This window comes from Sinohyriopsis cumingii, chromosome 7, assembly GCF_028554795.1.
Source record: "Sinohyriopsis cumingii isolate HCF-2022 chromosome 7, ASM2855479v2, whole genome shotgun sequence".
NCBI classification, from domain to species: domain Eukaryota; kingdom Metazoa; phylum Mollusca; class Bivalvia; order Unionida; family Unionidae; genus Sinohyriopsis; species Sinohyriopsis cumingii.
In genome coordinates, this window is record NC_142967.1 from 119788451 (window position 1) to 119801320 (window position 12870).

The 12870-nt window shown below is 35.7% G+C and overlaps 1 protein-coding gene across 1 annotated transcript in view; it reads left to right on the top strand.

Moving 5' to 3' along the window:
* LOC149796020 (scavenger receptor cysteine-rich domain superfamily protein-like) overlaps nucleotides 1–12870 on the top strand; it is a 101524-nt gene that overhangs the window by 36318 nt on the left and 52336 nt on the right. The window contains exons 9-14 of the mRNA XM_089963913.1: nucleotides 2799–2949; nucleotides 3649–3821; nucleotides 4862–5018; nucleotides 5434–5606; nucleotides 6716–6866; nucleotides 8826–9013. Of these exons, the coding sequence (XP_089820039.1) occupies nucleotides 2799–2949; nucleotides 3649–3821; nucleotides 4862–5018; nucleotides 5434–5606; nucleotides 6716–6866; nucleotides 8826–9013 (993 nt within the window). The remainder of the gene's footprint in view (nucleotides 1–2798; nucleotides 2950–3648; nucleotides 3822–4861; nucleotides 5019–5433; nucleotides 5607–6715; nucleotides 6867–8825; nucleotides 9014–12870) is intronic.

The following is a 12870-nucleotide window of genomic DNA, read 5'->3' on the forward strand; positions in this document are numbered from 1 at the left end:
ACACCGTATGTTTTGGCCATGACTTCCAATCTTGGTCATTACACCGTATGTTTTGGCCATGACTTCCAATCTTGGTCATTACACTGTATGTTTTGGCCATGACTACCGATCTTGGTCATTACACCATATGTTTTGGCCATGACTACCGATCTTGGTCATTACACCATATGTTTTGGCCATGACTTCCAATCTTGCTCATTACACCATATGTTTCGGCCATGACTTCCAATGAGCATTACACCGTATGTTTTGGCCATGACTTCCAATCTTGGTCATTACACTGTATGTTTTGGCCATGACTTCCAATCTTGGTCATTACACCGTATGTTTTGGCCATGACTTCCAATCTTGGTCATTACACTGTATGTTTTGGCCATGACTACCGATCTTGGTCATTACACCATATGTTTTGGCCATGACTTCCAATCTTGCTCATTACACCATATGTTTCGGCCATGACTTCCAATGAGCATTACACCGTATGTTTTGGCCATGACTTCCAATCTTGGTCATTACACTGTATGTTTTGGCCATGACTACCGATCTTGGTCATTACACCATATGTTTTGGCCATGACTACCGATCTTGGTCATTATACCATATGTTTTGGCCATGACTACTGATCTTGGTCATTACACCATATGTTTCGGCCATGACTTCCAATGAGCATTACACCATATGTTTCGGCCATGACTTCCAATGAGCATTACACCATATGTTTTGGCCATGACTTCCAATCGGGGTCATTACACCATATGTTTTGGCCATGACTTCCAATCGGGGTCATTACACCGTATGTTTTGGCCATGACTTCCAATCTTGGTCATTACACCGTATGTTTTGGCCATGACTTCCAATCTTGGTCATTACACTGTATGTTTTGGCCATGACTACCGATCTTGGTCATTACACCATATGTTTTGGCCATGACTTCCAATCGGGGTCATTACACCATATGTTTTGGCCATGACTTCCAATCTTGGCCATTACACCGTATGTTTTGGCCATGACTTCCAATCTTGGTCATTACACTGTATGTTTTGGCCATGACTACCGATCTTGGTCATTACACCATATGTTTTGGCCATGACTTCCAATCGGGGTCATTACACCATATGTTTTGGCCATGACTTCCAATCGGGGTCATTACACCGTATGTTTTGGCCATGACTTCCAATCTTGGTCATTACACCGTATGTTTTGGCCATGACTTCCAATCTTGGTCATTACACTGTATGTTTTGGCCATGACTACCGATCTTGGTCATTACACCATATGTTTTGGCCATGACTACCGATCTTGGTCATTACACCATATGTTTTGGCCATGACTTCCAATCTTGCTCATTACACCATATGTTTCGGCCATGACTTCCAATGAGCATTACACCGTATGTTTTGGCCATGACTTCCAATCTTGGTCATTACACTGTATGTTTTGGCCATGACTACCGATCTTGGTCATTACACCATATGTTTTGGCCATGACTACCGATCTTGGTCATTATACCATATGTTTTGGCCATGACTACTGATCTTGGTCATTACACCATATGTTTCGGCCATGACTTCCAATGAGCATTACACCATATGTTTCGGCCATGACTTCCAATGAGCATTACACCATATGTTTTGGCCATGACTTCCAATGAGCATTACACCGTATGTTTTGGCCATGACTTCCAATCTTGGTCATTACACTGTATGTTTTGGCCATGACTACCGATCTTGGTCATTACACCATATGTTTTGGCCATGACTACCGATCTTGGTCATTATACCATATGTTTTGGCCATGACTACTGATCTTGGTCATTACACCATATGTTTCGGCCATGACTTCCAATGAGCATTACACCATATGTTTCGGCCATGACTTCCAATGAGCATTACACCATATGTTTTGGCCATGACTTCCAATGAGCATTACACCGTATGTTTTGGCCATGACTACCGATCTTGGTCATTACACCATATGTTTTGGCCGTGACTTCCAATGAGTATTACACCATATATTTTGGCCATGACTTCCAATGAGCACAGCAGAAACTATACATTGTAACTCATTTTAACAGATAAAAGTACTAAGATTACAGTATTGTAATTGCAAATAGGTACCAATAATTTGCCAACTGCCACTTAAACAAGCAATTTAATTTATTTTAGTTTTTTGAACTTCAGCAGAAAATGACATAGTGGAAAACATTTCAAATCTGTCTTGAAACAAACTTTATTAATATAAACGTGGACACGCATGTCTTCATATTATTGTGTTCGTCTATTCAAATCCTAAGGGTCACTACTATTACCGATGAGTAACCTCGACTAAATGTTTAGGGGTCAATTCAAATCTAAGGGTCAACCTTTTGGAATTTATTAAATTTTGTTGAAGTATAAAAACTGAAGAAAAACAAGAAAAATGTCGATTGTTCTAATAGTGGTTTATTAAATATTCGTACATATTTGTAATTAAAGAAAAGTAATATAGGTACTCCTATCAGTTGTAAGTACTTGCTATGTGCAGATTCTGCTGTCCGCATGTGAAGTCCAGTGGATAAAATACTTTGTGTAATGACCAAGAAGGGTTTGGTGCGTTACTTTACTTTACAGTACCGAAGCAACTGGACTAAAATGTCTTGCCCAAGGATACACCACAGTAGCTGACCAAAAGACAGTATGATTCTAACCCGCACCATTTCAGAAAAGAGTCCAACACGTTAACCAAAGTCACATGACTCTTAAATCAATAACAAAAAAGGCATGAAGTAAATGTGTGTTTCATTTTGCATACCTTTCTAGTGCCCACAATGGTTCGTCTCGTACAAGGAGTGGGGCCGTGGGAGGGACGTGTTGAGTTGCAAATTGGTGGACAGTGGAGCACAGTTTGTGATAATGCCTTCGGAAGAGAAGAGGCCCATGTCATCTGCAGTATGCTAGGATTTAAACAAATGTATACCAAAGCTACATTTTGATTAATCAAACTATTAATGGTCTTCATGTAAATTGAATGACCTATTATAATGATACATGATTACAAATCCAACTATTGTTCCTTTAGTTTTCTCTACCAACAGGCAGTCACAAACCAATGCTGGTAGAACGTCTTACAGATTACATGTAAAATGCATTGCATTCTTTAGAGATTAGAACGCGATAAACACAAATGAATGCAAAGTTTTCTAGGAAAATTAATGAAATATAAAGCATATCAGAAGTATGCATTAGTTTATATTATGCAAATTATATGGCTTTGAAATGTATCATATATATATATATATATATATATATATATATATATATATATATATATATATATATATATATATAGTGGTAAACATTGAAATGTGTTCATTCATATATACCTATATAGTGGTAAACATTAGTCTGTTTCAACACTTATAACCTACATTTTCTTTAGCAAGAAAGTGGTCTGAAGGTGAGACACAATGTATCACATATATATACTTCATAAATATGACCTGTTAAGAAGCCTTACAAGTAAAGACACATTAACATTACACACCAAACCAAGACTTAATTACGCTTATGTGCAAAGCAATACTAAACACTCTGTTTTCTTGGTAAAGTCTGTTATATTCTCAGCTGTTTCTTCTCCGTCTTCTTTTACCAGTAATATTTTTTCTTACAGAGATGCGAATTACACTGTTTACCCAGGAGCCTATTTTGGACCTGGTTCAGTTACACAGGCCATTGACAACATTGATTGTTCAGGAAATGAAAACGATATATCAAATTGCCGCATGTCCTTTCACGACAGCAGTGGTACATGTTCACACACAAATGATGTTGGAATCAGATGCTGTGAGTTTACTGAACACATTTCTTTGAAGTGTACACTAGTATTATCAAGTGTAAAATGTTGCTTGCATCCTCATCCTCATCCTCCCTCTCTCTCTCTCTCTCTCTCTCTCACACACACACACACGCACACACACACACACACATACACACGCATGCGACTCATCTGATAACTACATGTTTCTTAAAATATTTAATTATGTTCTTTTGCTCTTGTCTCGTGCTGGAAAATATCCCCATTTGCATGTAAAATATTATGCTAGCCGAATTAGGATCTAATTGGCTTTGAGTGTTTATTCAGTTCTTCAATGCATGTTCCATCTCCGTTGTAATTTTCAGTAATTGAGGCCCGTTAATAACGTTATAAAATTTAAGGCTATCAATGTATACAAAACATACTTGGAAGATCACATTTGTATTTCGACAATTCATGAATTGTGACTATATGGTGCAATAAACTACTAAGAAATCGAACACCTGGTGGGTGTACATTTGCTCAAATGTTGGTAAAGCTTCATTTTGTGTCGATGAAGCTTTCTAAATTACTTTGATCTCATAAAAAACTAAGTACCCTTTTCCATCATCATCATTGCCACCATCTCTACTAACACCACCATGATCATCATCATCGCCACCACCACTAACAATACTATCATATCATCATCTTCTTCTTATTCTTCTTCTTCTTCTTCTTCTTCTTCTTCTGTGAGAAAGCTTGCCAGTAGCTTCTCGTGGGTCGGTAGTTCTTTCTGGGGTTTTCCCGGGTTCTTCCTCCAGCATTTATACTGGCCGCCATGTATAGTCTATCTTGTGCTGAAAATGGCGTTAAACCCTACAACAACAACAAAAATCTTCTTCTTCTTCTTCTTCTTCTTCAAGTATACTGCAATGTGAATTGTGTTAGATCATTATTTTTGTCGTTGAAGAAGGTCGTGTTTTCCAGGTCTAGACAATTTTCTATTATATTTCGACTGTCAACCCTATATCAAATAGAAAATATTACAAATTAAAAGCAAGAATTTAAGGTACCGTCTGTTCCACAGTGGGTACGACTGTCAGACTGGTGGATGGCGCTCATGCAAGTGAAGGGCGTGTTGAAGTGGAGCGGAACGGCACGTGGGGCACTATCTGTGATTTCAACTGGAATGACGTTGACGCCACTGTCGTTTGTAAAATGCTAGCGCCATATCCTCTTGACAAGTGGGTTGACTCTTAATAATAATAATAATAATAATAATAATAATAATCAATACAGATAAACGACCAAACATTTTTTACATGGGATACATCCTGTTATTGTGTTCCAGCTGAGGTCTTGATTTTTTGACAAAAATGCAGTTTATATTTTAAACTGTCTTACTTTTACCATTTACGAATTTTACTCTTTTGTCTATATCTTTGTTTTGTATTCAATTTTTATGCATATATTTGTTCAGCACTGTATGTCCAGGATGGTGCTGATGTGCATACATACATACATACATACATACATACATACAGTTGCCTCTATTTACACTCACTAGTTAGCTTTAAAATTTCGAGATACGGTATGCGCTTCCCAAGTTTGTAAAAAAGCAACTCCTGACATCTTACTTGGTTGTATGAACTAATTCAGGCAGGTCACCGGAAAGGCCTTGAAAGGATCCATGTTTGGTTATGGCGATGGACCAGTATGGCTGTCAGACGTACGTTGCCATGGCAATGAAAGTGATATTGTGCATTGTCCCGCGGATGTGACCGGTGGAGTTAATTGTGATCACAGCAACGATGCTGGAGTATCGTGCACGTGTATGTATAAAGTTTTGCGTGAAACATACAGAAAAACAGACAGACATACAGACAGAAGTAAATAACAGTCACTTATGGAGAATGAGATATTGACGGGCAAATATTAGGTGTACACGTGAAAAGGAAGGAATGTGTAAGCATGGAGTGTATGAATGATGAATGTGTTTTAATCACATTATTGAATTGTTGAAAATTATAAATATATTACCTTTGTGCATCACAATTAGAATACTAAAGGTATTCAAAATACATTCCATGCGGAAATATGAAATTATCAAGGGCAGATACCAGAGCAGAGTGTATTGTTTCCATTCATCCGTTCCTCATTTAGACTTATTTATTTATAACAAGAACGTGCTATTGTAAAAACTGACTCCGGAAAACCAGACCGAATGTTAACGTTTCAATTTGGACATATAGCTTATATCTCAGGTACAATTCTAATAAACATCCATAATCACCTACAAAAAGCATTTTATTAATGTCTCTGATTTTTTCCTAGATTGCAGACTTCAACCGTTGGAAAACAATATTTAACGTATTTCCTAGATAACTACGTCTGTATCAAGTCTTACAGTATTATATATACATAACCCTTTTATGCATATATCCAGAGACACTGAGCCTTATTGACTTATTATACCCATAGACAATGAGCTTTTTCGACTTATTACACCCAGAGACAATGAGCTTTTCCGATTTATTACACCCATAGACAATGAACCTTTTCGATTTATTATACCCATAGACAATGAACCTTTTCGACTTATTATACCCATAGACAATGAATCTTTTCAACTTATTATACCCATAGACAATGAACCTTTTCGACTTATTATACCCATAGACAATGAGCCTTTTCGATTTACTAAACCATAGACAATGAACTTTTTCGACTTATTATACCCGTAGACAATGAACCTTTTCGACTTATTATACCAGTAGACAATGAACCTTTTCGACTTATTATACCCATAGACAATGAACCTTTTCGACTTATTATACCCATAGACAATGAGCCTTTTCGATTTATTAAACCATAGACAATGAACTTTTTCGACTTATTATACCCGTAGACAATGAACCTTTTCGACTTATTATACCCATAGACAATGAGTCTTTTCGACTTACTGGTGGCTCCTCTGCATTCGAAGGGACTGTTGAGAGCAAATCCAACGGAACTAATACATGGAGTTCATTCTGTGATACCCAATGGGATGCCTCTGATGCAAAAGTCATTTGCCGATCTCTTGGCTACTGGTATGTGTTCTGAGCAGGGTAATCCTCTGTAAGGGTCCATTTTATAGTCGCACTATTATTTCGTCCTGTCCATACATACATACCTATATCTTGGACTCGTTAAATAACACGATTACCAACACGCCTCATCAGACTCTAAGGATTTTTGTGAATTTTTAGTGTTTATGCAAATAATATAATGAAGTTATTTTAGACCGATTTTCCAGATCTCTAATCCAACAGAGACTTCCAATTTTGTATTCATCGTGGACCTCTTGGTATGCAGGTCACTCTTAACTCTTGCCTCGAGAGTGTCGGGTTTTATGAGAACTAGCTAATTAAACTTTCAAGCCGTTCCGTTAACTCTCTCTTTCTCTCTCTCTCTCTCTCTCTCTCTCTCTCTCTCTCTCTCTCTCTCTCTCTCTCGTGGCATTACAAGCAGGAGCAACTAATTCAGCTTCCATGTTCCGTAATGTTTCAAGTGTTTCTAAGCTGCTTTATAATTCTTAGTAAGATAGGCAAAACACTCTTGCGTGCTCTGCCCCAGAGTAAATTTTTAAAACAAATAAAATGACATGCTGAATAGCTCTTTTAAAAAGAAGTTTCTTGTAGATGCTTACTATTAAACGCGGTGTCAGTGTATTTTCTCCATATCATTTGTACAGCGAAATAGATGCAATTAAAGCAGTTCAAGGTTCAAGCCTCCAGCTGCGTACAACGTATCCATACCTATGAGTTTTCTTTCCAGAAAAGAAACCCGTTATTTGTTTCAGTAATTAGGCTGGTTCCACAGCTTGTAAATAAATTAATCATCTTGAGCTAACATTAAAGTTCTTTTTTCATGTGCTAGAATTTATCACAGATAGGTATTTCTAAACGATGGTTAATAACCGTTTTGCCGACAAATGCATTACACAACACTTCGTTAAACTATACTTTAATACCCATGGGAGGCCGTCCACATAGGTGAACTAGGCGGCTGTCTAAGGCGCGAAGTTAAAAGGGGCGCCAAATTTGAAGAGAAATTATCGGGGTGGAGGAAGGGCGCTAACTGGATGGTTCGCCGAGAACGCTACTTTCTGGCAGCTATTCCAAGCCCGCCCTTGTTAGTACCTGTTTATTGAATCCGGGATGTCTAAAAATTGATGTTGTAAGTAAAAATGTCAACAACAACAAAAATACAACAGACATGTTAAACACCAAGACAAAGTCAACCCATTTGAATGATTACAATGGGTGAGATGAAAAAGCTGCTAGGCATATTTGCTCGTGGTCCTGTTCCATTTTGTGTATTTGTTTACAAATGGTTCGTTCATTTACTATCAGCGATAATGTAATTGCAGTGCAAAACTGATAGACTTTCTTGTTAAGACCCATAAAACATAATACACAATATGCATGATCTATCCAACAGTAAACTAGTACAGCCATGAAAATAACATGCCGCGTGGATTGATTTTAAGAAAATGTCTTTTATGTGCTCGATATCAGAATCAGTCCGAATGAAATCTATCCATTTACCTCAGGTACTACATATGCGGCTACAGCAACAAAATAAAAATGGGCTTAGGTTCAAGCATAAAATTATGTACAATTTACCCACACCTAGGCTTCTTCTGAAATTTTTTTTTGCCTGTTTATATTTTGGCCAATCAGCAGCCATCATTTGCTTAAATATAATATTTAATGTTTCACCACACATACTATGCTTCCGTAACGGGTACAATAATTAAGTGTCTGTCACATTTATAACTCAATCTTCGCTCTATTTTTATAGCACAGTTTATCTGTTCGCCTTCAGATACACATACATTCACACACACACACATACACACACACACCGATAGCGTTTTGTTTCAGATAATGCCTTCTTAAGATTCCTGGTTGTACTAGAAATTTGACACTGTTCTGTAAATTCGATATCGTCTTCTAAATAACATAACGGTTTTCTTCCCATTCATTATTGTTATTACCATATAGGAGCACTTCCCCGACGGTTTTCGTAGACTCGTGGTTTGGCCGAGGAAACGGAACACCTCGCAACGTTTCCCCCGTATGTAAGGGAAATGAAGGAGATATAAAAGGATGCACTCTGGGTATCGAATGGGGAAAGTCAACCTGTCAACACTCTGATGATATCGGAGTCCAGTGCACACCCATCCCGTTAGGTAAGAACATGGTACTTCATTTATCATCACAGCTCACATACATGAGGTGTAGTAACTAACTTTCCATCGGCTCCGATAAAGAAAAATAAAACAATACAGAGATGTGTATGCCCGTCTATTGTAGGAATTATTTTAAGAATAATTTCAATTAAAATCAGCTATGTTGAACTTTTAACAATTTTCTTGTGATAAATATGCATTTGTTTAAGCACTCTGAATTTTATAAATTATTATTTGAACTATAATCTTTATCTCTTTGTCAGTTTTAGGATGTTTTATTTTTATTTTTGCGGGACATATAAATAACATACTTAGTCATCCTGTAATTAAATGCAGGTATCACAGAAATGACTGAGCAGGGATAAAACTAGTAAAAGGACAAAAGCTTGAATTTAAACAAAATTATTTGCAAAAAACGAATGTATATCCATACAGAGATAGATAGTTTAGTTAGTCATGTGACCATTTCCCATTCAACTTATACGTTGAAATACTTTGAAATAATTACTCAGATAGCATTGCAGATATTTTCTATCAGGATGAGTGGTGAAAATAATAACTCAGCGGCAGTGTGAATATTTTTCTTTTATCCTGGGATCCAGTCTTTTTTTTAATTACAAAATAGCACAACCACCTATGTGGGCACAAATCCTTCCATTTATCACCCCCCCCCCCCGACTCCCACCCCAAAAGCAAATCACCATTGGTACATAGAGTGCCAGAAGCAAATGTAGATGCAAGACATTGGTCGCGTTTTTAACTGGACGAACACTCAGACTACTGATTGCAATCACTATAAGCTAGGTCATAGACTACTGATTGCGATCACTATAAGCTAGGTCATAGACTACTGATTGCGATCACTATAAGCTAGGTCATAGCCATATATCACAGTAGTAAGTCATTCAGTCAGTCATTTTTTCATTTCCAAATATGACACCATGTCCAAATAGGACAAGTGTATAACAATTGTGTGTACGTAAGAAATATCCAAAAATTATATATGCAATGCAGTTTATTCGTAAGAAATATCCAAATATATCCATTGCAGCTTCTTCATAATAAATATCCAAAAATATACACAATACAGTTGATTCATAACTAATATCCAAATATATACACTGCAATTTATTCATAATGGATATCATTAAATCGAACCATAGATATATGAGATTGAAATATTCTCATCATGTACTGTATGCAAGGTGCATATTTAATAGATACGACAATGGCGACCAAATCAATGCTAGTAAAATAAGGTTGTCAGTAACCACAATCTATTGATAACTGAGCTAAAAATAAGATTATCTGTAATAAAATAATCTGCTGATAACTGATATATCCAGCATTTAAAATAAGATTATCGGTAAAAAAGTAATAATAATCGACTGATAACTGATACATGATAAATCTGACGGACTTCTAAAGCACAATGCATAGACTCTAACATTTACACTTGAATGTAAGAAGGATGAATTTATTACAATGATATTATAATTACAATAATAATACAATACCTCATCAAGCTGATTTATTAGTTATGGTTAGTGAAACTATTTCGCTGACAATAATAATAATAATAATAATAACAATAATCTTTATTTAACAAGGACAGCACATTTGGTCATGAAATACCAGTCTGCCATGTGGTCCTCAGTTTTTGTAACAGTTTTTGTGGAGAAAAAAAATGCCACTAGATATAAACTATAGTGCTCAACAGGTACATATATCATTAATATACTAGATACTGGTACACATATTACATCATGACTGATATACTAGATACTGGTACACGTATTACATCATGATTAATATACTAGATACTGGTACACGTATTACATCATGATTAATATACTATATATACGTACACGTATTACATCATGATTGATATACTAGATACTGGTACACATATTACATCATGATTAATATACTAGAGAGTGGTACACATATTACATCATGATTAATATACTAGATAGTGGTACACATATTACATCTTGATTAATATACTAGGTACAGGTACACATATTACATCATGATTAATATACTAGATAGTGGTACACGTATTACATCATGATTAATATACTAGATAGTGGTACACATATTACATCTTGATTAATATACTAGGTACAGGTACACATATTACATCATGATTAATATACTAGACAGTGGTACACATATTACATCATGATTAATATACTAGATAGTGGTACCCATATTACATCATGATTAATATACTAGATACTGGTACACATATTACATCTTGATTAATATACTAGACAGTGGTACACATATTACATCATGATTAATATACTAGATAGTGGTACCCATATTACATCATGATTAATATACTAGATACTGGTACACATATTACATCTTGATTAATATACTAGATAGTGGTAAACGTATTACATCATGATTAATATACTAGATACTGGTACACATATTACATCTTGATTAATATACTAGATAGTGGTACACGTATTACATCATGATTAATATACTAGATAGTGGTACACGTATTACATCATGATTAATATACTAGATACTGGTACACATATTACATCTTGATTAATATACTAGATAGTGGTACATATTACATCTTGATTGATATATTAGATAGTGGTACACATATTACATCATGATTAATATACTAGATAGTGGTACACATATTACATCTTGATTAATATACTAGGTACAGGTACCCATATTACATCATGATTAATATACTAGATACTGGTACACATATTACATCATGATTAATATACTAGATAGTGGTACACATATTACATCATGATTAATATACTAGATAGTGGTACCCATATTACATCATGATTAATATACTAGATACTGGTACACATATTACATCTTGATTAATATACTAGATAGTGGTAAACGTATTACATCATGATTAATATACTAGATACTGGTACACATATTACATCTTGATTAATATACTAGATAGTGGTACATATTACATCTTGATTGATATATTAGATAGTGGTACACATATTACATCATGATTAATATACTAGATAGTGGTACACATATTACATCTTGATTAATATACTAGATACTGGTACACATATTACATCTTGATTAATATACTAGATAGTGGTACACGTATTACATCATAATTAATGTCGTTTGCTGCTTTATGGCACAGTAGGTTATGTAGTGCAGAGGCAATTGGAGTAAAGTGCCTTGCCCAAAGACACGCCACGGTAGTTGGCCTAATGGTAGGATTCGAACTCACGCACTTTCATTGTGGGTTTGGTACGTTAACCACTGAGCCAACGCGATTACCTTTAGCATGGCATACGTCGTATATACATATTAATAATAAAACTTGTACATACTATTTCTGGTCACACTGGTACGATTCTGTATTAGAAAGCTTTACTATATCATTCCATCTGGTCAGGAAAGAATTTCTTTAATGAGGTTTTAAACACATCAGGGAATTTAAATTATGTATCCTCGGGGGGTAAGGAATCCAAGAGGTATGTGATGATACAGTAAAACAGCTTTAGAAATGGGAGGGGGGTTCGAGCACGGGGTCTGGTGTTCGTTGTTAATTGTTGGAAATTACGCTTAGTATTTATGATCTGAGTTCAGTTAGGTTAAAGATGAAATATTGAGAACGATCGTTTAGAGGATTGTATGTCATGATTCCCTTAAAGTAAAGAATATGTTTTTGGATAGGTATCCATTGTAGACGTGAAAACAGACTATTAAATGGAGTCGTAACGGAAAGTTTCCTAATTATTGGGCAACACTTTTCTGTAGCTTGTCAGTTCTGGATATGTTTTAATTGGACGTGTTTGTACAGCGCAAGTCTATCAGTCGTAGGAGACATC